This window comes from Sminthopsis crassicaudata, chromosome 2, assembly GCF_048593235.1.
Source record: "Sminthopsis crassicaudata isolate SCR6 chromosome 2, ASM4859323v1, whole genome shotgun sequence".
In the NCBI taxonomy this organism is placed as follows: Eukaryota; Metazoa; Chordata; class Mammalia; order Dasyuromorphia; family Dasyuridae; genus Sminthopsis; species Sminthopsis crassicaudata.
In genome coordinates, this window is record NC_133618.1 from 314,485,330 (window position 1) to 314,511,025 (window position 25,696).

A 25,696-nucleotide genomic window follows, 5' to 3' on the forward strand; every position below is an offset into this window, starting at 1 on the left:
GGTAGAAGGGAGGAGAAGTAGTTTCCTCATGCACAGGGGGAGAGGGTCTCATTATCAGCTCATTCTATCAGCCCACAGAACTGTCCAAATACATGGAATGTCTTTGCCTTCTCTCACTAGGGTCCTGAAGAGTCCTGGCTTTAAGTGTCTGATGAGGGCTTCCTCCCTCTTGATAATGCTGAAGCTCCAACTTTCACACTGTTTCTAGTGATTCCTCCTTCACTAGCTAGCTCTCCTCTAGTCCCCTTTTTTCCTGCTCCATGATTTGGTTAGTTTTGCTAGCAAGAAGCTGAGCAACATATATAAAGATCATTGGATTTGATTCCAGAGACTCTTGTAGAGATGAGACTTAGGTCCAGATTCTTAGCAGCCAGTCTGCCCTTCCACCCAACTTTGTCATGTGAGACAACGCTAGTGGTAGCTTCCTTTGAGTCAGAGTATCTTGCCTGCCCTCCCTGTCCCAAGCCCCTCTGAGTGTTGGTTTAGGATTTTGCTGTGGAATCCCAATAAACTTCTAAGCTGCTGCAGCTCAGACTTTATTGTACAAACTGCCTTGACCTCTGGAAGTTGGCGTAGGAGATAAGCTCATCATGGAAAATAGTCTGTGATCACATTGTACATAAGCCAGTTTCTATTCTGCTGACTTAAAAAAAATTTTTTTTGACTTAGCAAACACTAAATGAGATGGGCATTTCCAGATACAAAAATAGAACTAAAAAGAGGATTGGACATAAAACTTCAGTATTCTGTTATTTCTGGCCTACAAAGGGAGTTTATGTCAGGGTGGGGGTTGGAGAAAGTATTGGGGAAAATCATAAGTGAGTTTGCTACAAAATGAGCTCTGTGGGGCAGTTAGATGGTCCAGTGGATAGAGCACTGGCACTGAAGTGAGGAGGACCTAAGTTCAAATCACACTCAGACACTTAATACTTCCTAGCTGGGTTAGTCACTTAACTCCAATTGCTTACAAATAAAATAAAATACAATAATAAGCCCTGCAAGGAGCAGATCATAGTAAATGAACTCTACACTATACAAACAAAGAAATCTAAAGTATAATCCTAGTTTGTTTTGTTTTGTTTTTTTTAGGGCAGCTAGGTATCACGGTAAAGAGCATGCTTGGCCTGGAGTCAGAAAGACTCCTCTTCTTGAGTTCAAATTCAATCTCATATACTTACTAGCTGTGTGACTGAAGGCAAATAACTTAGTTTTATTTGCCTCAGTTTCCTCATCTGTAAAAATGAGCTGAAGGAGGAAATGGCAGACTACTCCAGTATCTCTGTCAAGAAAACCTGAAAAAGGGTCATGAAAAAGTCAGATAACTATATAACAAACACCTCTTTCGCTTTCTGTGTGACTAGACTTTAGTCTTCTAATCTATAAAATAATAATGCCTAATCCACCATTTTCACTGGATTTTTTGTGAGACTTTCTCAGAAAAGTACTATGAAAAGCAAAAAATCTATACCAATTAATATAAAAATATAATTTATTATGTCTGAAGGTGGGGGAGATATGGAACTTGAGGAAGGACTGCATTGAGAATTATAGAAGAGGTCAGCACTGATGTTTTGCATATCAGGAATGTCATGAGGACATGTCAGAGGTTACCTAAGGATGCTATAAAGAAGTTTCTACAGAAAGAGGAAACTTTTCTATCTGTAAATAGAAAAAGATCAAGGGGAATTTACTTGGCAGAATCACCCATAATGGTGCAAGTCTGGAGCTTAGAAGAGAGGCTCACATAGATTTAGAGCTAAAAGGGATATTAGAAGCCATGGAGTCCAATGGTCTCATTCTATAGGTTGAGAGAGGTTAAATAACCTGCCCTGGATCATAAAGTTGCAAAGTGTTTGAGGTAGGATTTGAATTGTAGTTCTGGGCAGAGGCTGGCTTTTCAGGGGATGAATGACAAGACCACTGGAATGAAAAGGGAATTTCTAGGATTGTAGAAGTAATTAGAAATTTCACTTTTCACCTTCCAGAGACTCTGGGGTATTGTGTCCTATTATAGTCAGGGGTAGAGACAAGAATGACTCTGCTTATTTTGGTTCCTTCCCTAAGCACAAAGTAAACTCTGCTTTGGTTCTGTACAGACAATGACAGATGTGCTACTCTGGCTGAAGATATCTGTGGTCCAGGAACTTGTGTGAACCTTCCAGGAAAATACAGCTGTGTCTGTAACCCTGGTTACCAACTGCATCCTAGCCAGACTTACTGTACAGGTATTTCAGTGGTCCCCAAGAAATGAAGGATGAGTCAAGGAAGGGAAAGGAACGGGGTCAAGCACTTTAGCATCCCAGAGGCAATGCTGCAAGTCCGGGGTGTTTGGGGCGTGTTGGGAAGCAGACCTGTGACAAGTGATGGGACATTTTCTATCCAGGAACACAAGTGTCTGAGTGGTAAATATGTATAATGTTAAGGGGATTCAGATGAACCCGCTTTTGAGCAGAATGTTAACTGACCCATTCCAGAGTTTTTTAACCCTGCTCTTGAATAGCAAAGTAATTGTTTGTCCAAAATTAAGCATTTATTAGGCAATTAGTGTGTGCTGGTCAGCATGCATTCATTAAATGCTTACTGTTAGGCAGTGTGCTGAGCAATGGGAAGGCAAAAACAAACTCTCCAAAAGTTGTACTCAAAGAGCTCACTTTCTAATGGGAGAGACAACATACAAACCAATTTTATTCAAGATAAATTGGAAGTAATCTCAGAAGGAAATCATTAGCTCTGAATTCTGGTAAAAAGTGACATTTTAGCTGAAATCTAGAGAAGACTAAAAAAAGCCAGGAGGCAAAAATAAGTATCTTTTAGACATAGAGAGCAGTCAAGGAAAATACCCAGAATTTAGAGATGGAGTTTCTTATTTAAGGAATAGCACAGTCTAGTGGCACCATGGTTTAGAGCACATGGAGTCAGAAGGACCTAAGTTCAAATCTGGCCTCGATCACTTACTAACTTATAACTCTGGACAAGTCCCTTATCTCTCAAATAAAATCAAATCAAAAAAAGAAGAAGGAATGGAAAATAGCCCAGTATCACTGGATCATAGAGTATATGGAAGAAAGGAAGATAGTAAGCTGGACAGTTTATGATTATGGTTATGAAGCCAAATGGAGAATTTTTATTTTATTCTGGAGGTAATAGGGACCCATTGCAGTTGGTTGAATGAGGTGAGAGGAAGACGTGCTTTAGGAAAATCATTTTGGTAGTTTCATGGAGGATGGTCTAGAGAAGAGAGAGATTGAAGTAGGGAGAGCAATCAGAAGGCTCTTGCAATAGCCCAGACATGAGGTGATAAGGGCCTGCACCAGAGTAGTGCACAGGGCACAGAGGGAAATCAACAGGACTTGGCCACAAATTGGATATAGATGAAAGAACGAGAGAGGGGTTATACTTATAGGATATGGGATGGGATATGATAAGTGGGAGTGAATAGTTGAGGAAGATACCTAGATTGCAAGGCTGGGTAACTGGAGGGGATTATGGTCCCCATGACAGAAATGGGGAAATTAAAAAGAAGAGAGGGATTGAGGAGAATAAGTTTAGTTTCAGACATGTCTGTGCTACATCCAGATCGAGATATACAATAGAGAGTTGAAGTCAGTTGTTCAATAGACATTTAGTAAGGATTTACCATGTGCCAGACACTGTGCTAAATAAGTGTTGAGAATACCAAGAAAGGCAAAAGGTAGAAGACAATCTATATCCTCTAAGAGCTGACATCCTAATGAGGGAGACAACATGCAAACAACAATGAACAAACAAGACATATGCAGGATAAATTGGAAATAATCAAAAGAGAAGGTACTAAAATTAAGAGGGATTGAAAAAGGTTTCCTATAATAAGTGGGGTTGTAGGTGAGACTTGAAGGAAGCCAAGAGGCAGAACTGAAGAGAGGAAGCTTTGCAGGGATGGGGTGCAGCTGTTGACTATGCCTGGAACCAGGAATGGGCAATGGGAGGTCAGAATAGAGGCTAAAAGTGGGCAAGAGGCACACCTGAATATGTCTGTATGTCTCTCCTCCCTCAGATGAGAACGAGTGTCTCCGTGACCCCTGCAAAGGAAAAGGACGCTGCATCAACAGGGTGGGCTCCTATTCCTGCTTTTGTTATCCTGGCTATGTGCTGATCACTTCTGGGGCTACTCAGGAGTGCCAAGGTAAGGAAAACCCATTCAAGCTACTTATGTTGTGTGTGCCCTTGAGTTCAGTTTTCCTCATCTTTCTCTAATCAATGTATTACTGAATGAGAAAATGAATGAATGAGTCCTGTAATCAATAATTACACTTTGAAGTACTCAATGAAGTATTTAAAAACTCATTTAACAAAGCATACCACCAAGTATCTTTGGGATACCTCTAGCAGCTCAGAAGAAATTCAGGGCACTAGACGGTCAAAGGTCCAAGATCAAAATGACAATTACAATAACCTCTACTTGCCAGGGTTTCCCCAGGCTTTAATCTTGGGCTACAAGAATCTAATCTGCTCTTTCTTCAGGACAATAACAAGCTAGAGTCCTCTTACTTGGCTACATGGACGGGGAGGCAGAGGAGGTCAGAGGTGGAAGAGGGAGGGTAATAACCTCACCATGGCACACTCAAGATCAAACTGTCCAAAATAAGGTGACAAGGACAGGTATCAAGCTGACTTTTTGCCCAGTCACATCTGAGCATATTTTCCAAACCACACGCTTGATGACAAAGGATATCCCTTTTTGCAAAGCCTCATTACAAGTATATTTTCTAAATGAGATAATGTCTGCAGAGCACTTTGCAGAACCTAAAATGCTATATAAATGTCAGTTGTTGTTATTATTTCTGAAATTGGTATTTTTGTTGTATAAATAGTGCTAGCTATGGGCCCAGATTCTCTGTATAAGTTGAGGTGGGGGCCACTGAGGATGACTGTTGTGGCTGTGACTGGCCTACTAGGGCTTGGCAAGGAAAGTCAGTTCTACTGCCCAGCTAATCCTAGAGTGTGTGACTTTGGCTGCTAATAGCGATGGCTTCGGGGCAGGAGTTCACAGTTATTGCTTTTCCCAACGGGGGCTTGGCTCCTTCTCTGAGATGGATAGTTTCTCCAGCAATCACAGAACTAGAGTCCAGAGAAACATCAATGCCCTTAAGGACAAACAATGAAATTCCCATTAATCTCTCCCTGCTCCAATGACCTCAGAATTCAATTCCCATACATAGCAATGACATCCTCTCCATAACATTTCCACTCTGGCTGACTGTTTCTTGACTCATTAGTAAGGCTGGTGGGCATGAAAGCACCAGCTTCAGGCAGCATAGGGCTAGATGGACTTGGTCCAGTTGTGGCCAATCCTTCCCGAATTCCCGAATTCTGCCCAGCCATGACACAAGGTAGTGGTTGGAAAGTCTTTAATAGTAGGTGGAATAGGTGGCCATCTGTTGAATGGGGGGAAGCTTTGAAAACTTTCTGCCTTGTAGAATACTCCTTTAAAGCATGGCTACCTCTTGTAAGAGTACCAAACTGTAACACCATCAGCCAAAAGCTTAAAGGTTACGAATTCTCTAGTTCAGTGTCCACCTGTGAGCATTGAGAACTAAGCTATGTGGTACACTGGGAAGAGAACTGTCCTGAAGACAGAAACCCTGAGTCCAAATTCCATCTCTGACATATTTTCCTACCTTTGTGCAAGCCACTTAACTTTCTCTGAACTGAGATTCCTCATCTCTCAAATAGGAAATCGGACCAGGTGGCTCCTGAAGTCAATCAGCAAAGGTTCAAGTGCAAACTATGTGCCAGTCACTGGGCTACATGCTGGGGATGCAAAGAAAGGCAAAAATCCAATCTTTGAGACAGCTAGGTGGCACAGTAGGTGAGAGCACCAGTCCTGAAGTCAGGAGGACCTGAATTTGAATCTAGTTTCAGATACTTACTAGCTGTGTGATCCTGGGAAAGTCACCTCCTCTACCCCCTTAAAAAAAAAAAAATCCAACAAGAACACAAAAACCTAACCCAGTTCTTGCCTTCAAGAAGCTCACATGCTAATGAGAGTAATAGCCTACAAATATGTACACGTAACGTTATGGACGGTACGAATGGGGGTTAAGGAACTAAAGTTGGAGGAGTCCTCTTGTAGAAAGTGAGATATAGTCGATTCTTGAATCAGAAAGCCAGGAGTTAAAGAGAAGGGAGAGCGTTCCAAGCACTGGGGAGGAGTTGGGGGAGGGGTGGAAATCTGTGAAAATGCCTATGTTGTAGAATATGTGAAAGTAATTGTACAATGTAGGGAAATATAGAGCACCAGCCTTGAATTCAGGAGGACCCGAGTTCAAATCTGGTCTCAGACACTTAACACTTCCTAGCTGTGTGACCCTGGGCAAGTCTCAGAAAACGGCCTCAGAAACAAATAAACAAACAAACTTGAGACAATTCAGCATCCCTTTAACCTTTGCAGCCAACAAAGCACAGAAAGCCTTCTTAGTCTTACTGCTCAAAGTCACCAGAATCTCTTGTGCTCCCTCTGTCCCTGTGCCAGAAGAAATTTGGGGAGTCCCTGATGGCCTGAATCTTAAGCGCAGGTTTGCCTCCCTCAGTTATAATATCTCTTGAGCTCCCTGCCCCCAAATGGTAAACTGCTATCCCACAGCCTCATAATTATCTCCAGATTCCAAGGCTGTAGGGATAGTGTCCCAGGCTTGTGTGGGGTGAGGGAGAGTCACGAATTACTGATGATGGGGGAGCTGGGAACGAATCTGTTTTGACCTGATGGGATGTAATAGTTGGGTCTTGTTTCAATTACATCCAGACTCAGCCTCATCCACTACAGCCAACTTGACTTATGCCTGCCTCTTACAGGCACACATTCCCCTGTAGGGACTTCTCCTCCTGCCAGGAGTGGGTTGGGACTGAAAGGGGTGATCCAGATGGGGATCCATTAATCAGAGGAATAGAGACAGCAAGAGACCTGCCCAGCCTGAGGAGGGATCCTCTGGGCTCTGTGCTGATGAGAGATGGCCTTGATTTTGGGGGGAGTCTGTGTCTGTATGTATGTGTGTATGTTTCAAGTTCTAAGTTATCACCTGAGACCTGAGTGCTGACAGATTTCTCCTGCCACATGGGACCGAGCCTGTTCAGTATCTTGGCATCTAGTCAAATCAACAAGCATTCATTAAGTGCTTACTATGTGCCAGCCCATGTGTTAAGATGCAGGCTAGTTCTCACACCCAGGGGTGTACCAGAGCCAACTCTACTTTTTTGTTAAATTTTCAGCATGAACATTTTCACCTCAGAAATTGGAAACACTACAAATCAGGGCTTGATTTATTGTTTTGTTGATTGTCTAGACATAAGAAAATGGTAATAATGTCGATTAAGCTTAAAAGTGGGCCATGGGGAAATATGTTTAAAATATATTAAAAAATAAAATGTTTGTTTTTTTTCTAGAGAGCTAGTTGTTAAACATTTACCAACATGTCATTGAATGTCACCCCTCAATGTGTGCAAGAATTGTATATATAACTTGAATACCATCATAAATTAGCTAGAACAGATGAACATTTGAAGAAATCTTAAGGTGAAGCCTTCATTTGTGTATAAATGAGCAATCACTAAGCAACCTAATGGGTAAGAGTGTTGGACTTGGACAAAGGAAGACCTGAGTTTGAATTCTATCTCATGCACTTACCAGTGTACTAAACTAACTTAACCTCTCCTAGCTTTCATTTCCTCATTTGTAAAATGGGGATAATAATAGCAACTACTTCACAGACTTCTTATAAAAATCAAGGTGATTAACAGAAGGTGTCCCAAAAGCCTTAGCGTCATTTTAAACAAGCCTTTTTTTTTTTTTTTTTTAAGGTTGATTAACACTGTCCTAAGACTTTGGGGACATCTGAATTTAAACTTTAATACCTTAAGATGGAACTGTAAAATGCTTTGCAAACAAATGCTAGCTATTATTACTACCATTTATCTCTATATAAATATAAATGCTATATATACAAAATGCATGTGTGTGTGACTAAAAGTGCTAGCTATTATTACTATTACTATTTATCCAAAAGAAACTTCAGATTTATACCAATTTAGTTTAAAAGGTGTAGGCATGTAAAGCACCTCAGAATCCCATAAATTCATCTATAGCGTACATAAGTCTCAACAGGAGAATCCCAAACACAATAGACGAGTGATCCTTGTCTCCAGTTTCAGCATTATAATGAACCTTTCTTATTCCCACATGGGAATCTGCATGTGGATACACTAGTCTAATATGCATAATTGGGTGTTTTCCCTCTCCAGTTAACTATATTAAAGATAGCTGCACTTGTGAGATGATACTCATTTCCTGTGACTCTCAGTCCTATGATGAGTTGAGTCCTTGACTCAGTAGAAGTTGGCAGTTCTGTGGAGAGAATGCAGCATCAGAGATAGAAAACCAGAGATAGAAAATTTGAGCATGGAGTGGCAGATATTTAAAGATCATACTTATCAGCTGTGTGACACTGGACAAATCACTTAATCCTCAATTTCCTCATGTGTAAAATAAATTGGAGAAGGAAATAGCTAACAACTTCTGGATTTTTGCTAACAAAAACCTAAAAGGGTCAGGAAGAATTCCATATGATTGAAATAACTGAACAATGAAGTGAAATCTTGTGTGTAAATTAGTAATCATTATCTAAGGCTGGGGGACTGGATTAACTCCCTTTCAGGGTACCTATGTTTAAAATCCCAGCTCTGTCATTTATCACCTATGTAAGTCCACTTTGAGAACCAAGAATAAACATCAGTCAATCAAATGGGTAAATCACTTAGCCTCTCTGAGCCTCAGTTTATTCATCTCTAAAATGCCTACTTAGATACTATCAAAAATAGCTAGCATTTCTATATTATTTTAAGGTTTCCAACATGATATATATATTTTCTCTCTCTTGAGCCTTCCTTCAACTCTGTAGAATTGATCTTACTATTTTCTCCATTTCATAGAAGAGCAAACTGAAATTGAGGTTGTGGGACTCACCCAGTGTTAATCACTTAGATCTTTCTTACTTTAAGATCAGCTCTATTCACTATACTACCTAGTTGCCAATCCTCAATTAACAATGTAACTTGTGTAAATAAAAAATGTTACAACCTATATGTGTGAGTATATCTATATACATCTCTCTTTCTCTGTCTCTCTCTCTCTCTCTCTCTCTCTCTCTCTCTCTCTCTCTCTCTCTCTCTCTCTCTCTCTGTCTCTGTCTCTCTCTGTCTCTCTCTCTCTGTCTCTCTCTGTCTCTCTGTGTCTCTCTCTCTCTCTCTGTGTCTCTGTCTCTGTCTCTTTCTCTCCCTCTCTCCCTCTCTCTCTCTCTTTCTCTCTCTGTCTCTCTCTCTCTCTCTGTCTCTCTGTCTCTCTCTCTGTCTCTCTGTCTCTCTCTCTCTCTCTGTGTCTCTGTCTCTGTCTCTTTCTCTCCCTCTCTCTCTGTCTCTCTCTCTGTCTCTGTCTCTCTCTCTCTCTGTTTCTCTGTCTCTCTGTCTCTCTCTCTCTGTCTCTCTCTCTGTCTCTCTCTCTCTCTCTCTCTGTGTGTCTCTGTCTCTGTCTCTTTCTCTCTCTCTCTCTCTCTGTTTCTCTGTCTCTCTGTCTCTCTCTCTCTGTCTCTCTCTCTGTCTCTCTCTCTCTCTCTGTGTGTCTCTGTCTCTGTCTCTTTCTCTCCCTCTCTCTCTCTCTCTCTCTCTCTCTCTCTCTCTCTCTCTCTGTGCCCCTATACATATATTTTTAAATTTATTTAAATTAAAATTTAATTTTAATTTGCCATTAAATTATATATTAGTATTTATATATGCATATATTATTACTAGTATATGCATATATATGTGCTAATAATATGATTTTGTGTTTAGGCCTAGTCTGTTAGAAATAATTTTATCTAATTTAACATTAATATCCAAGCATTTCTAGTTTGGAGAGAGATATTCAAATACTGGCACAATCTTCATGCCCTTTGCCACCAAAATAATTTGAGGTAATATTTATAAGAATCCTAAACTGAGGAAGAGATCACAATATAGAAAATACAAGTTTTGGTTAACAATACAGAATCGTTAAGTAACCAGGACACCATTACTGGACCTTCCCTTCAAGGAATCTCTGAGGGTCTTCCCAAAGATGTGTAATCAGAATCTTTTCTGAAGATGATGCAGAGAAGATGACTCGTTTTGAATGGATCAGAGAGTACTTTTGTTGGGGAGGGGTCTTAGTACACTAACTTCAAGGAAAGAGGAAAGGAGACTTCTCTAAGATGGGTCAATAACCCAATCATTTCTTGACAACTGGGTAAATTAGTTAATAACCTAACCACAAACTGATCCAACCAGGTATCTCAGTGAACAGCACATTGGATCAATAGTTAAAAAGACTTGATTTCAAATCCTACCTCAGGTATTTAAAAAGCTCTGTGATCCTGGCTAAGTTGCTTAATCTTTGCCTAGGATTCCTCAACTGTAAAATGGGGATAGCATTTTATTTCCTGACATTATTATAAAATGAAGTAAGATAATATTTATAAAGACTTTTATAAACCTTAAAGTATCAAATAAATGCTAGATGAGAAGTCCTTTAGATAAAAATATTATTTTTGAATATTTTCACTTTTATTAGAAAAGAGGTTTTAACATATCCCCATGTTGATTAAATGACACAAAACTCTGGGCTTGTCCAAGCAGCATAAGAGCATTGGTTTTTCTAGAGGTAAAGGGGCTGCCAAAAAGGGTCAAACAAGGGGAATTGATGTAAAGACATCAGAGGTAAATTCTAGCTCTTTCCCAATCTTGCCCAGGTTTAACCCTAGAAGACAGAATAAAATGGGACAGTCTCAGGGCTGAGGGTATAAAAACTGTAGTCCCTTGGACTCATAACAGTGTTCCTATTCATAAAGCAAAAGATTTAGAATAAATTATCTCAGATGCCTAACAGATCTAGCATGCAATGGTTTTGTCCCACAAGATAAGATAGAGCAGCTAGAACAGGCTCCCTCTTAACAGAGTTAACGATGAACTTGGGGTACAGATCAAGGCTTTTTTGTGAATATAGCTAATCTGGGTATTTGTTTTACTTAGCTGGGCTTATTTGTTATAAGGGTTTAGTTTTTCTTTTTTCTTCCAAAAGGGATGTGGGGAAAAGAGAACAAATTTCTGTTCATTAAAAAAATTAATTTAAAAAACCAAACTATACAGGTAAAATTATATATGAATGGTGGGATAAAATAGGAATGATAAATCAAATAGTAAGTCTTTCTGATAGTAAGGAATCTAGTAGCAAAAACTGGTGGCATAATCTTTGGACCCTTACTTGGAGTCAAAGCCTTGTCAAAACCATGCTAATTCCAAGCCATATCTACATCTGTTGATGGGCAGAGAAGAAAAATGTAAAAGGAAGAGAAGGTAAACTGAGGGCAATTTATAATGCAGGATAATGTCTGGACTACTCTATTAGCAAAACTACTTAAGCATTTTTACAAAGTAGTAATTATTGAAATCCTTCCAAAGCAATAAAAAAAATCCGTGTAATTGGTCTCCTTGTTTTTAGTTTCTCCCCTTCTCCAATCCATCTTAAACATGGCTGTTAAATATTCATAAAACACAGATCACAACTTGCACTTCAAAAATCTTCAATGATTCCCTATTGTCTCAAATATAAGCAAAAAAAAAATAGAAAGTATCTGGCTCCCACTTACCTTTCCAGATTTTTTCTATATTATGTCTCTTCACATAAGGAGATGCTGGAATAACCTTGAAACAAGGTTCATGCTCAAACTGGCTCAAAAGAGTTGACTGTTAAATTTCCAGTGCAGGCATATTCACCAGATTGACAAAGCCTTGATTTATTGTTTTGTTGCTTGTCTAGATTTAAGTAAGGGAGAAAATAATAGTAATGCAGATAAATTTTAAAAGGTGTTGTGCCTTTTTTTTAGGAAGCTGATTATTAAACTTTTACCAATACATTTCTTGCTTTCAGATGTTACAAGTTCCAATTAGACAGTCCCAAACCTGAAACTTCATGTTCAATTTCTCATATTTTTTCCCCAAATCCCTTCCCTACCCCTTCCACTAACCAAGAATCACTGGTATGTTCACAGATGTAGATGAGTGTGAGCGACCTGGGGTATGCACTGGGGGACAGTGCACCAACACTGATGGCTCTTACCACTGTGAGTGTGGCCAGGGATACATCATGATCCGGAAGGGACATTGTGAAGGTAAGAGTACCAAAAGACTGCCATCTCCCAGCTCACTTGCCACCTAGATTTACAACTCCAGTGTTGCCCTGGGTCCCTCTGGCCTTCTGCAGAAAATCTCTGTCCAGAGACTGCTTTCTATAGTTGGTCCACTAATGCTTTCAGCTCTAAGAAAATCTGGTGTCCTCATTCTACAATCTGGTGTCTACATTCTAGGGAAGGTTACACAGGCAGGAAGCATCAGAAGTGGGATTTGAAACCAGTCCCTCTGACTTATTTGCTCTTTCCTCCTTGGCTCCTTAAGCCTTAGCAGAACTGAATAGCTCCCATGCTATGTCATTTCCACATTTTGTTCTTTCCCTAGTTTCATTGGGGTTTTCTTTTAGTGAAAGAGCTCTTAATGTTTTTGATATCACAAATATAAAAATTAACCCATTGGCAGTCTGTGAAGTCTATATATCCTCAGAATCATGTTTCTAAGTGCATAAAATAAAATGTATTGGATTACAAAGGAAACAAATTATATTAAAATACAGTGATCAATATATAGCAAAAACTCATGGAAGCCAGGTTAAGAATACCTATTTTAAAGTCTCCACATAAATCCACAGCCACTTCAAAAGCCCTGAGTTACCCTCTTAGCCTTCTTCTCCATATGGTCCCCTCACAAAAAACTTAATTTCTGACCCTCTGGCAGCATTAGTCACATTGTATGCCTGGCTCCAGTTTGACCTTTACATGTGTATTTAATTATGTTTCCTTGAAAGTGCCTTTTAATCTATGATGAAGCATGTTGACCCCTTCTGACAGAAAAGTAATGAACACAAAGTGCAAAAAGACATAGCCATTGCATGGATTTATTTTACTTAACTCCTTTCTTCCCCCCACCCCCCTCCCACCAACCTTTCTTTGTTCTTAATGAGGGAAGGGGAATGAAGATTGGAGGTGAGAAGAGTGGGGAGGTTATTAATAGCCATGGGGAAAAATACAGAATATTGAAATATATTTTTAAGAATATATAGAACAAGGAATTTTAGAAAGAAGCATGAAAAATCAGGACAGATTTAAAAGTAATGTGTTAAATTTATTAATATACTTTTTAAAATTCTGTTTCATGTAGAATTGTCTTTCTATGTTTCAAAATAATTACAAAGTGCCCCTTTAAATCAACTACAATTTTTAAAATGCCTTTGTATTAGAAAATTCTGTCCATAATCTTTTCTCAAATGTTATTTCAGGGTGTGTGTCTGCTCAAGGCAAAGGCATTGCTTCTTATGGGATAGCCCTTTTATGTTGCATAGATGTATTTAAAATGGGGGTGGAGTTAGGGTGGAGAGGAAGGAAGGAACTACTTCTCTATCCTAGAAAATGATTATCTAGTTGTCTCTGGGGCCTCTAACTTCACTCTTTGGTGTAGCTCAGAGCTTTCTTTTGGCTACCTATTTGACCTAGCTAGATTCATGGTGACCACCATCCAAACAACTAAACTTTCAACAGGTTGAAACAAGCTTGCCATATCAAGCAGATATTCTTTGACCTACAACTTGTCAGCCTTCTAGCAGAGACTGGCTATTGCCCCTGAAAATTTTTCCTGGCTAAATTGATGTTTTAAATACTTGTGGGAGCTCCATCTTAAAACTGACCTAAGATAAATTTGCATGACAGGGGATGATGGGGCCTAGATGAAAATAAGGCATTCCTGGATGAACATCTTGGATGAACATCCTGGTCCTGAGATGAGACACCCAAGTTAGTCAATCAACAAGCATTTGTTAGGCACTTAATGTGCATTGGGAACTGTGCTTAGTATATGACATACAAAGAAGGCAACAATATGATCCCTGTCCTCAAGAAGCTCACAGTCTAATGGAGAAGATGTGTAAATTACTCAATATACATAAAATATTTCTATACAGTAGATGGAAGGTAATCTTGTAAACTCCTGGTTTCCAATGGCTCTTCCTGACTAACCCCTTATCCTAGGCCCAAAGATGTGGGTGTGTCAGGTTGGTAGTCACTGTTTTAGACTACAGATGCAGCAAATTACTGAGAGGGGAGGTGGTATCTGGGTGCTATTGTTATTTTGCAGATATTGATGAATGCCGCCATCCCAGCACCTGTCCTGAAGGGAGCTGTGTCAACTCCCCTGGCTCCTACATGTGTCTTGCCTGTGAAGAAGGCTACAGAAGCCAGAGTGGGCGATGTGTTGGTAAGACATCTCTACTTGGCCATGAAATTCTTTGGCTTCTGGGGATCTCTATATTAGCCAGTTGAGTAAAAGGAAAAGAGAAAGATATGAAAGGTGGAGTCAAAGCAGTTATTGGCTTTAAATACATAGAATGAGGGTTCACAGAGGGCAAATGTTTCTTCAATCACCATCGCTACCAGTAATCAGAGAAAATGCCTCAAGTGAATGCTTCACTACACAATGCTTTGCTCTTTTACTTTCTGAAGCTATTTAGCCTGGTGGGAAACATGGGTGCTGAAATAAGAAACAGGAAATCAGTGTAACTTAGATCCACATAAGGATCCAAGCTGCCATTGTGCTCCTCTTGGTTCCCTCATTCCTCATCTCAGCACCACATCTAGAGAACAGCGCCAGCCCATCTCCTCCTTTTTCTTCCCTTCCCTCACCCCACAAGACCTAGAGAATCTGGTTCCATTCATTCATTCATTGGAGTATAGGTTTGCTACATATTACCAGATTTGATTGGAGTGACATCGAAATGTCATTTGCTTTCCCCCCAGTAGAAGGGTAGGACAGGTAAAGGTATAAGGGAATTCAACCTTTCAGGAGAACCTAGTTCCTCTGAAAATGAATAGTTATACCTTCTAGTTGAGGCTTGAAGAATTTCCTGATTTCCCTCAATGACCTTGTATTTAAAACTCACATATCTGTGTGTGTGTGTGTGTGTGTGTATGTGTGTGTGTGTGTGTGTGTGTGTAAACTTTATATTATCCTCTATTTTTATACACATGTTTTGGCTTCCCCATCATAAGCTAAATTACTTATAAGTAGAGATTGTTTTATCTAGCATGTAGTAGGTGATTGAGAAACTTTAATTTGACTAACTGGCACTCCATGGAGTGAAGGAGGTCCATATTCCCATAAATTCTGACTTCTTTTCCCCAGATGAGGATGAATGCCTGGCCCCAGGGATTTGTTTGCATGGAAAGTGCATCAATCTGGAAGGCTCTTTCAGATGCTCCTGTGAATTGGGCTTCCAAGCCACAGAGGATGGGAAAGGTTGTAACGGTATGGAATGCTAAATACTCCACTTCCTTCCAGTGAGCAAGCATCAGAGTGGGGGGAAGAAAATACAGTCTCAGGACCTCTCTTTTGGAAAGGAAAGAACAGTTCTAAGTACCTTCCTCTAGGCATAGATCTCCACTCCACCAATAATCCTATAAACAGGCCTCAATCCACAGCCCCTTCCTTCATGTACCCCTTACATATTACTTTTACTAAATCTCCAGTATGAGACCTAGGAGCAAAAATTTGTCCTATCTTCTTGTCATCTCCACCAGCCTGTCTATTTGCCCTGAATAGAGCCTTCTAATAAGAGATTCAGTGACCTATTTTAGACCTGGAAGACCCATTGGTCTCTGCCTCAATACTAAGAGCTCATTTTCTTGCTAAAGGACGGCATAGTATGTGAAGGTATTTGTTGTGGGGGGTACGGAGATATCATAACATACTGGAACTGGAAGGCTTCCCAGAGACCGGGTCATCCATCTTCCTGTCTATAGTCAAAACTATGTCAGATAAGGTCTTTCCTAAAACTCTTGTGGAAAGATTGGAGATAGAGAAGGCCAAAAGTGGCTGTGGATAGTCATCCCTAAAAAAAAAAAAATGTGGGTGATTCAACCAGAGGAATGGGAAGGGAAACAGCTGAGAGCTATCTGTATCCCAAGGTCTTTGAGATAGAGATAGATATCCTTAAAAGGGAGATGCTAAAGCCAATAGGGAAGGAGAGAGCCTTAGAAGATCTAAGAAAGGAGGGATAGATGAATGGATGAAAGGAAGGGGGAAAGAAAGTAAAGGTAAGGCATTGGGTCTCCCTTGATGGGGAAATTAGTCTTGGGTTTGGTTATGTAAAATTACCTGGATTCTTACCCATTTCTGAATGACCTGTATAAGCCCTCTCTGTTCATTCATCTGGCTGAATGGGACCCTCTGACTTGTATACCTGTCTGTCTATCACAGATATAGATGAATGTGCCTCTCCTGGTGTCTGCCTCTCTGGAATTTGCTCTAACACCATTGGTTCCTTCTCTTGTAATGCTTGTGACAAGGGATACCAGCCAGATGCCCTTGGGCATACATGTGAAGGTAAAAGCTGCCTATTTCCTTTTGAAAACCTTCATCCCCTCAAAGATTGGGATGGACTGGACTATACCAGCCAGAACTGCTATAGCAATTCCAGAAGCCCTACAGGTTGTCAGGAAAGGGCTAGGCTGACTATTTTTGTTTTCTATGATCCAAAAGGCTGTAAAAAGAGGGCAGTTCACCTAACCCTCTAAGATAATGTTCCAACATTATCATCCTTCCACTCCCACCTGCTTCCTCTGTTTAAGTTCTTCCTTTCATGCCCCATTTTTATTATATAATTGCTCTTTTTTTACTTTTTTTCTACCCAATTTTACTTTTTAGAATCACAGCTATCATACACAATTAAGTCCAAACTCATGTCTAGGATTGGGGGAAGAGAGAAGGGGGAAAAAAAAAGAAATTTATATGAGAACTTTGTTGTATATTTGGAGGGAATAGCAAGTTGAATGTGGTAGATTTGCAGTTTCAAATGCAATAATCTTTACTGTACTCTATTGTGGAAATGCTTATTTTGTTCCCTGAATTAAAAATAAAAAACATTTTTAAAAAGAGAGAGAAGTAGTTGAGGATACTCTACCCACCCTCTCTTTGGACCATATTGATGGTTTACTAGCTTAAAACAATCTTTCCTTGTGCTCCTTGCAGATGTGAATGAATGTGAAGACCCCCAGGTCAATTGTATAGGAGGAGAATGTAAGAATACTTTGGGTTCTTACCAGTGCCGCTGTCCACTTGGCTTCCAGTTAATCAATGGTACCATGTGTGATGGTGAGTCTAGTTGTCTCCCTTTCTATGATTTTGGTTCTAGCACCTCAGTCTTCCAATCCAATACTAACTTTATTGTTGATAGGAAAAATATACATTTGAATTGCTTCCATAACTTTCTTCCTACAGGGTTTACAACAGGGACCTTTAATGAAAGAACAGATAGGTTGTTTACCAAAATTGTGGATGACACCAAGCTGGAAATATAACTAACTTATTGGATAAGAAAGTATGGCTCTATAAACACCTTGACAGGCTAGAAAATGGGGCAGAAATTAATCAAATAGATAATAATAAGGATAAATATCACATCTTATATATGAATTCATAAAATCACCTGTACACATACATGATGGGGGGGGCATGGCTAGACAACAATTTTCATGAAAAATGTTTGGGGACTTTGATAGACTAAATATGAAAATTAATCTGTATAAAGTGGCAGCTTCTCCATATTCTCTCCCCCGCCAAAAAATAACATTTAGCTATATTAAAGCAATATAATGTCTAGGACTAGGAAGGTGATAGTCTTTTTGCCTTAGATGCCATACCACAAAGTCTTATATTTAGTGATGCATTTTAAGGAGAATGTTGATAAATTGGAATGTGTCCTCAGAAAGGTGAGCAGGATAGTGAGGGAACTGGAGACCAGGACATAGAAAAATACATTGAAGGTTTAGCCTTTAGAAGAGAAAGCTTAGGGGCAGCTAGATGGTACCATGGATAGAGCACTGGTCCTGAAGTCAGAAAGGATCTGAGTTCAAATGTGGTCTGAGACATTTAATACTTTCTAGCTGTGTGACCTGGGCAAGTCACTTGGCCCCCAGTTGTCTCAGCAAAAAAGAAAAGAAAAAAATTAAAGAAAGAAGAGAAAGCTTAAGAGGTACATTTTTTTTTTTTTTTTTTTTTTTTTTTTTTTAAGAGAGACAGCTAGGTAGCAAAGGATACAAGCTGGGCCCGCAGTCAGGAGTACTTGACTTGAAATCCAGCCTCAGTCACTTCCTAGCTATGTGACCTGAGCAAGTCATTTAACCCTGTTTGTCTCAGTTTAAAATGAGCTGGAGAAGGAAATGGCAAACCACTCCAATATCTCTGCCAAAGAAAACCCCAAATAGGGTCAAAAAGAGACAGAATCAAAAAGACTGAACAGCAACAAGAACAATAACATGGGCAAGAGAAACCAAATGGGCCCAAGCAGAATAATTCTAAGCCCCCTTTCATGTTCAATTAGGTTCAATTTAACAAATATTAAGCACCTACTACATACAGGATACTATGCTGGAAGCTGGGCATACAGAAACAAAATAGACCTTGCCTCAAGGAACTTACATATGAGTGACTCTAATTACAGAGGTAGCTAGGAGACTCAGTAGATAGAGTGCTAGATTTGGAGTCAGAAAGACAAAAGTTCAAATCCTACCTTGAACACTTGTTTATTAGCTATGTGACTCTAGGCATGTCCCTTAATTTCTCTGTGCTGTTTCCTGATTTGTAAAATGGGGATGATAGCAATGCCCATCTCCTAGAGTTGTAAAGATCAAATGAGCTTCCGTGGGGGGAAGTACTTTGCAAATTTGGGGAGGGGATTGAAGGGAAAAGGGGAAGAGACAATCGGAGCTAAGTGACTTGCCCAGGGTCACATAGCTAGTGTCTGAGGTCGGATTTGAACTTAGGTCTTTCTGACTCCAGAACTAGTGCTCTAGCCAAGTGCTAGTTAGCATTAACTAGTTACTTCCATGGGAAGGTAGAGGGGTGGAAATGGGGAAGAACACTGTATGTTTACAGATAAGTAGGTAAGTATAAGGTATTTGTACAAAAGAATATCAAAAGGCAGAGTATGATATCTGAGGTGTCACATGTGCTGGGATAAGGAAGTAGAGAGGAGAAGGGATTACATTACACCCTGGAGGAATACCTGGCAGTTTGTAAAAAAAAAAAAAAAAAAAAAAAAAAAAGCTCAGAACCCAGGAGGTGGACCATCCAGCATGGAGAACAGCCAGCAGGTCAGTTTGACTGGAATATCAAGTGAGCTAAGGGAGAAATACAACATGAGACAGACAAGACTGATGGCAACTTGTTGAGAACATCCCCAAAAGACACTCAATGAACATTTATTAAGTACCTACTATGTGCCAGACAATAGGTTAAGTGCTAGAAATATAAAGAATATGCTGGCAGAACAACTGCCAATTGAAGCAATAATTCCTCCTGACTAAAATGAAATGAATGAGACTTGAATATGAAACTCTTCTTATATTGAGCTATGGGGGGAAAGGGGCATCAATGAATCCAGTGAAAGATGAGGTAACTAATTTCCCCAGTAGCCAGAAAATCTGAATTGATTTTTCAAATCAATGAAGTAACAGAATTTTGTAGGAACCCTTAGAGAAATGTCTCACATTTTTTACAAACTTGTTCACAAGGCATTGATTCCCTTTCTAACCACTTATCTCTGACAATCAGGATTCTCATTCTTATTCTCAATTAAATCTGAAGCAAGAGATAAATTAATATATCCATATCTCTTTCAAAAGTAAGAATGAGAATTAAAACTTGATTGATAAATGGAGTCAAGGTTCTCATTAAATTAACTATGTTGTAATACACAGTTAATCACTTTATAATCTTAAAATTTTTATATGCTTAATAAAGTTTAATTCATGGAAGAAAAAGAAAGTCAGTCGCTGCATCCTCATGGTCTAATGGGACATCACATGCAAACAACTATATACAAAATAGATAAGTGGAGGTTATCAATGGAAGGACAGTACTAGAAATTAAGAAGGATCTAGAAGGACTTCCTGTAGTTGAGACTTTAGCTAAGACTTGAAGAAGTCAGAGAATGGAAATGAAAAAAACATTCTAGACGGGGATAGTATAAATTTAGGGTTATCATTTAGGAATGAGCTTAGAACATTTAATGGCAATATTAGAGAAGATGATTTTATCTTATTATAATAAAGAATTTTCTGACCAATTAAAGCATGTTCACAAATTAATTGGACTAGTCAACCTCCAAACTCCCAACTTTGAGATTCTGTGATTCTAGAATTGGCTCCATTAGGAGGTAGTAAGTTCCCCATATTAGGAAGGAAAGAGGGAGGGAATAGGCATTTACATAGCACCTACTATGTACCAGGCACTTTTTATAAATATCTCTTTTGATCCTCTTAACAACCACATTTGACAATTGAGGCAAACCAGAGGTTAAGTGACTTACCCAGAATCATGTAGCTAATAAGGGTCCAAGAATGTAGCTAAGAAGGGTCTGAGCTGAATTCAAATCCAGCCTCACACACTTGCCACTTTCTAGCTGTATGGCCCTAGGAAGTCACTTAACCCCAAATGCCTCACCAAAAAGAAAACAACTGTGACAACAAAATTCTCTGTCCTCTTCACCATCTACTGCCTTAAGGCTGGGCAGGATGCCAAAATTGAGGACTGGATGACCCTTATTGGAGATGTTGTAGAACAGGACATAATTCTTGTTCAGTTCTATAATCCCGTAGTTCAACAAAGCCAAACATCCTTCATTATTGTTTTTAAACAACAATTACTTATTTTTATATATTTTTTTAGTTTTTTTATTTTCAAAATACATGCATAGTTTTCAATATTCAGCCTTGCAGAACCTTGTGTTGCAAATTTTTTCTCTCTCCCTTCTACCCCCTTTTCTAGATGGCAAGTAATCCAATATATGTTAAATATATGCAATTCTTCTATACATAATTCCACTATTATCATGCTACACAAGAAAAATCAGGTCAAAAAGGAAAAAAAAATGAGATAGAAAACAAAAAGGAAGCAAACAACCACTATGCTGTGATCCATACTAAGTCTCCACAGTCCTCTCTCTGACATCCTTCATTCTTGAAGAAGAGCATCATGAAGGGGATGTCCAAAAGTCAAGATGAATGTTGATGGCCCGGGATGCAATGGATGACCTTGGCCTTTATAAATTAAGATTTTTCACATTGGATTACTTGCTGCCTAGGGGAGGAGGTTGGGGGGAAAGGAGAAAGAAAAATTTGGAACACAAGGTTTTACAAGGGTGAGTGCTGAAAATTATCTTTGTGTATATTATGAAAATAAAAAACTTATTAAACATTTATAAATTAATTAACTAATTAATTAAGATCTTTCCCAGGCAGGTCTCAGCTTGTCTGATTTTACCACTCAATGACTAATTCTACCTCCATCCTCCATCCTTAGAGTTTGTATTTTCCCAGAACCTAGCATAGTACTTATGTACCTTGCACATAGTAGGCACATAATAAACATTTGTCAAGTAGAAAAGGATGTGGGAACATAAAGGGGAAAGAACTTTGTTGATTAAGACCCTGTATAGGCAGCCAGGAAAGAAATCCACTGGTGTCTGTTCCTATGTCTGTGTCTGCACAAGGCATTTACCCATTCCCTATCCTTTCTCCTATAGATTTGGATGAATGTGCTGGGGAGGAAGAATGTGCACCCCACGGCGAGTGTCTCAATACCCACGGGTCCTTTTTCTGCCTCTGTGCCCCCGGCTTCTCTAGTGAGCCTGGGGGTACTAGCTGCCAGGGTAAGTAAGTAACTACAGATGATCAATCTGTCAACTCGGTCTCCCCGTGGAGGGTGTAATCCGTTCTAGATGCCAGGAGTGGGGCATTAAGAGCCAAGGACAGATTGCTAGGACCACAACAGAGACCAACTATGAGAGGCTCAGAAGAACCAAATCAGGCTTCAGCTGAGATGCACTCTTTGCCTTCTTTGCCCTTACCTGTGCCATGGAACCAATTACTCTTGTCTCTTTCTTCTACTTCTGGTTTATCCAGTTTGGACACTTTTTGGAGTGTTTGGAGACTTTCAGCTCTGTGCTTTCTCATTAGCCTCTCCCTTGTCCAGTACATTTTGTACCTCAACTCTGCAGAAATAACCTCCCTGGGAGGAGACAACTGAGAAGAGACTTGGCCTTAGGCAAGGGATGCTCATTGGCCTTTTCTTTTAGACGTGGACGAATGTGCAGATATAGCCAGGTGCCTCGGAGGGCAGTGTCTCAACACAGAAGGTTCCTTCATCTGTGTGTGTGAGGGTGGATTCCAGCCTTCTCCAGAGAATGGGGAGTGCATAGGTAAGGACTGGCCACAGTAAACATGTGCTTCTGTTCAGAACAGAGATTTAAGAGGCAGTGTGATATAATGAAGAGCCCTGAAACAGATGTCTGTGTTACCATAACATCATTCCAGGTTCTCTAATTTCTTACTCAATAATTTCACAGAATTTTATTATCTTCACTTGAAGATAATTTTAGGGTCATCTAACGCATTGGCTTCGTATAGGGAAAATCCTGTCTAAATGTGACTAATTATTCCATCTCCTTTTATCCATTCTTAGCTCCTTCCTGACTCTGATAAGTATTGTAAATTTAAAAGGGGCGGAGGCACTGGGTAGTCCCTAAATTCCCAAAGGCATTAGACGTAGTTTCAATTGGGCAGAAAGGATTTATTGAGCATCTGCTATCTATACAAAACTCAACTAGAAATGAAGGGAAAATCTAAGAGAATTAAAAACTCCCTTTACTTAGTGAGTTTATATAATCCAGATGTTATTTTCTTTTTTAAAAAAATTAATTTTTTAAATTCACATTGCTTTTCGAATCATGTTGGGAGAGAAAAATCAGAACACAAAGGAAAAACCATAGGAGAGGAGGGGGAAAAAACAGAAAAAACAAATGAAAATAGCTTTTGTTGATTTAGATTCAATCTCCATAGTTCCTTTTCTGGATACAGATGACGTTTTCTGTCCAAAGTCTATTGAGATTGTTTGGGATCACTGAACCACTGAGAAGAACCAAATCTCTCATACTTGATCTTCACATATTCTGCCTGTCATTGTGTACAATGTATTCCTCGCTCTGCTTGTTTAGCTTAGCATCACTTCATGTATATATTTCCAGGCCTTTCTAAGATCAGCTTGTTCATTATTTTTTGTAGAACAATAATGTTCCTTTACCTTCATATGCCACAGCTTATTTAGCCATAGAATTTTCTTTTTAAAAGTCCTTTCATACATTTATCATTCTAAGAGCTTACGGAAGCCCTGAGAGAGTTATTTTACTATTGTGAAGGAGAAATGGATAACTTGGCCAGACTTATATAGGGTCCCTTCATGGTTAAAAAGACAGAAGGAAAGGGGCCCACATGTGCAAAAATGTGGCAGCTCTCTTTGTAGTATCAAGAAACTAGAAATTGAGTGGATACTCATCAATTAAAGAATGGCTGAATAAGTTATGATATATGAATCTTATGGAATGTTATTGTTCTGTAAGAAATGACCAACAGGAGGATTGCAGAAAGGCCTGGAGAGACTTACATGAACTGATGCTGAGTGAAATGAGCAAAAGCAGGAGATCAAGATTATATTATGATCAATTCTGGTGGACGCAGTTCTCTTCAACAATGAAATGATTCAGGCCTGTTCCAATGATCTTGTGATGAAGAGAGCCATCAATACCCAAAGAAAGAACTGTGGGAACTAAATGTGGAACACAACATAACATTTTCAGTTTTTGTTATTGTTTGCCTGGATTTTGTTTTCTTTCTCATTTTGTTCCATTTTGATCTGATTTTTCTTGGGCAGCATAATTGTGGAGATATGTATAGAAGAATTACATCTGTTTAACATATATTGGGTTGCTTGCCATCTAGAAGAGAGGGTGGAAGGAAGGGAGGGAAAAAATTTGGAACCCAAAGTTTTGCGAGGGTGAATGTTGAAAATCATCCAAGCATATGTTTTGAAAATAAAAAATATTTAATTATAAGAGGGGGAGAAGGAGAGGGAGGAAGACAGAGAGAAAAGGAGAGAGGGGGAAGGTGGAAGGAAAAGAGGGAATGAGAGGGAGGGAAGGGAAAAGGTGGGGGGGAAGGAGAGAGAATTGATCTTGGGATCTTTGGACCAAATCAGTAAATTGAAACTGACTTATACTTCCATTCTTCTTCCTGGGGCTCCTGCATGGTGCTGCTGGTGACAGATGTGGATGAATGTAAGGACTTTGGGGATACAGTGTGTGGAACCTGGAGGTGTGAGAATAGTCCTGGATCATACCGCTGTATCATGGGCTGTCAGCCTGGCTTCCATATGACCCCAACGGAAGACTGCATTGGTAAGTCAGGACAAAAAGAGAGTGGGCAAGGACCCAGGACTGCTGCAAGGTCCAAGGAGAGGGATGGAGGAGGAAAAGGGTCCATCCCCTTCTCTTCTATCTCTCAGACATAGACGAATGCGCCAACGAGACCTTGTGTGGGAACCATGGCTTCTGTGACAACACCGATGGCTCCTTCCGCTGCCTGTGTGATCGAGGCTACGAGGTTTCACCTTCAGGCTGGGATTGTGTGGGTGAGAATCCCAGGGGTCATCCCTGGAGGATTTCCTTGCTTTCCAAAGGCCTTGAGCATCTTGCCATGGCAGCTCCTGTGGCCTTCTAAATCACTCAGATGAGGAATAAGTCCCAAGGAGGAAAAAGCACTGAGTTACCTGCCCACGCTGGGATTAGTACAATAGGGAACACAGAAGGCACATTGTCCTGCCCTCAGGACAACAACAAACAAGAAAATAAAAGATCTCAGCCTGTAAGAAAGGAATAGGTCGGACTCTGGCATTGGAATCAGCTCTGTCATGATCTATGTGAATCTAGGCAAATTACTGACTGCTACAGGGTTTTCTGGTTTCCTTCGATCGATGACAACCTGTTCTTGTACATAATAAATTGTGTGGGAACTAGAACAGCTTATTAAAAAGGCTTGATGTTGTACCAGAAGCCTTCATGAAGGAAGATTCAGGCAGGTCTTTAACCTGGCTCTGTTCTATTGCCCGGGGATTTCAAAGGAATAAGAACAGGCAGGACTGCCATCTTAGGGTAATTTGCTAACCCCTAAGAAAAAGCAGATTTTGTCTCCTTCCCCTGACTGCTTCCCTTTCTGTCCACAATCCCGAACACATTGGTCCATGTCCCTCTAACTATCCCCCTCTCCCCACATATATCCCTACACATTCATTCCCCATCTCTTCCCCCAAATCCATCCTGCTGGCTTGCTTGTCGTGGAGACTGAGATTTTGGAGAAGAAGAGCTAATGGGGGCCCCAGATTGGCTAGAGGCAGAAGTCAGGACCCAAGGAGCAGGAGGGCTGAAAGGGATCAGACCACTGTCTCCGGCAGAGGTTGCCTTTTTCCTTCTGTCTCTCATTAACTCTCTTTGTCCTGTGTAGATGTGAATGAGTGTGAGCTGATGGTGGCAGTATGTGGGGCTGCACTCTGTGAGAACGTGGAAGGATCTTTCTTGTGTCTCTGTGCCAATGACCATGAGGAATATGATGCACAAGATGGCCGTTGTCGCCAGAGGACTGTAGGAGGTAAGGGGTCTGCTGGGGGG

General features: G+C 40.0%; 1 protein-coding gene across 1 annotated transcript in view; it reads left to right on the forward strand.

Moving 5' to 3' along the window:
- LTBP2 (latent transforming growth factor beta binding protein 2) overlaps window positions 1-25,696 on the forward strand; it is a 184,549-nt gene that overhangs the window by 152,370 nt on the left and 6,483 nt on the right. Inside the window, exons 16-27 of the mRNA XM_074290027.1 lie at window positions 2,097-2,225; window positions 4,034-4,162; window positions 12,093-12,212; window positions 14,281-14,400; window positions 15,325-15,447; window positions 16,399-16,524; window positions 17,170-17,292; window positions 21,725-21,850; window positions 22,277-22,399; window positions 24,299-24,430; window positions 24,538-24,663; window positions 25,533-25,676. Of these exons, the coding sequence (XP_074146128.1) occupies window positions 2,097-2,225; window positions 4,034-4,162; window positions 12,093-12,212; window positions 14,281-14,400; window positions 15,325-15,447; window positions 16,399-16,524; window positions 17,170-17,292; window positions 21,725-21,850; window positions 22,277-22,399; window positions 24,299-24,430; window positions 24,538-24,663; window positions 25,533-25,676 (1,521 nt within the window). The remainder of the gene's footprint in view (window positions 1-2,096; window positions 2,226-4,033; window positions 4,163-12,092; window positions 12,213-14,280; window positions 14,401-15,324; window positions 15,448-16,398; window positions 16,525-17,169; window positions 17,293-21,724; window positions 21,851-22,276; window positions 22,400-24,298; window positions 24,431-24,537; window positions 24,664-25,532; window positions 25,677-25,696) is intronic.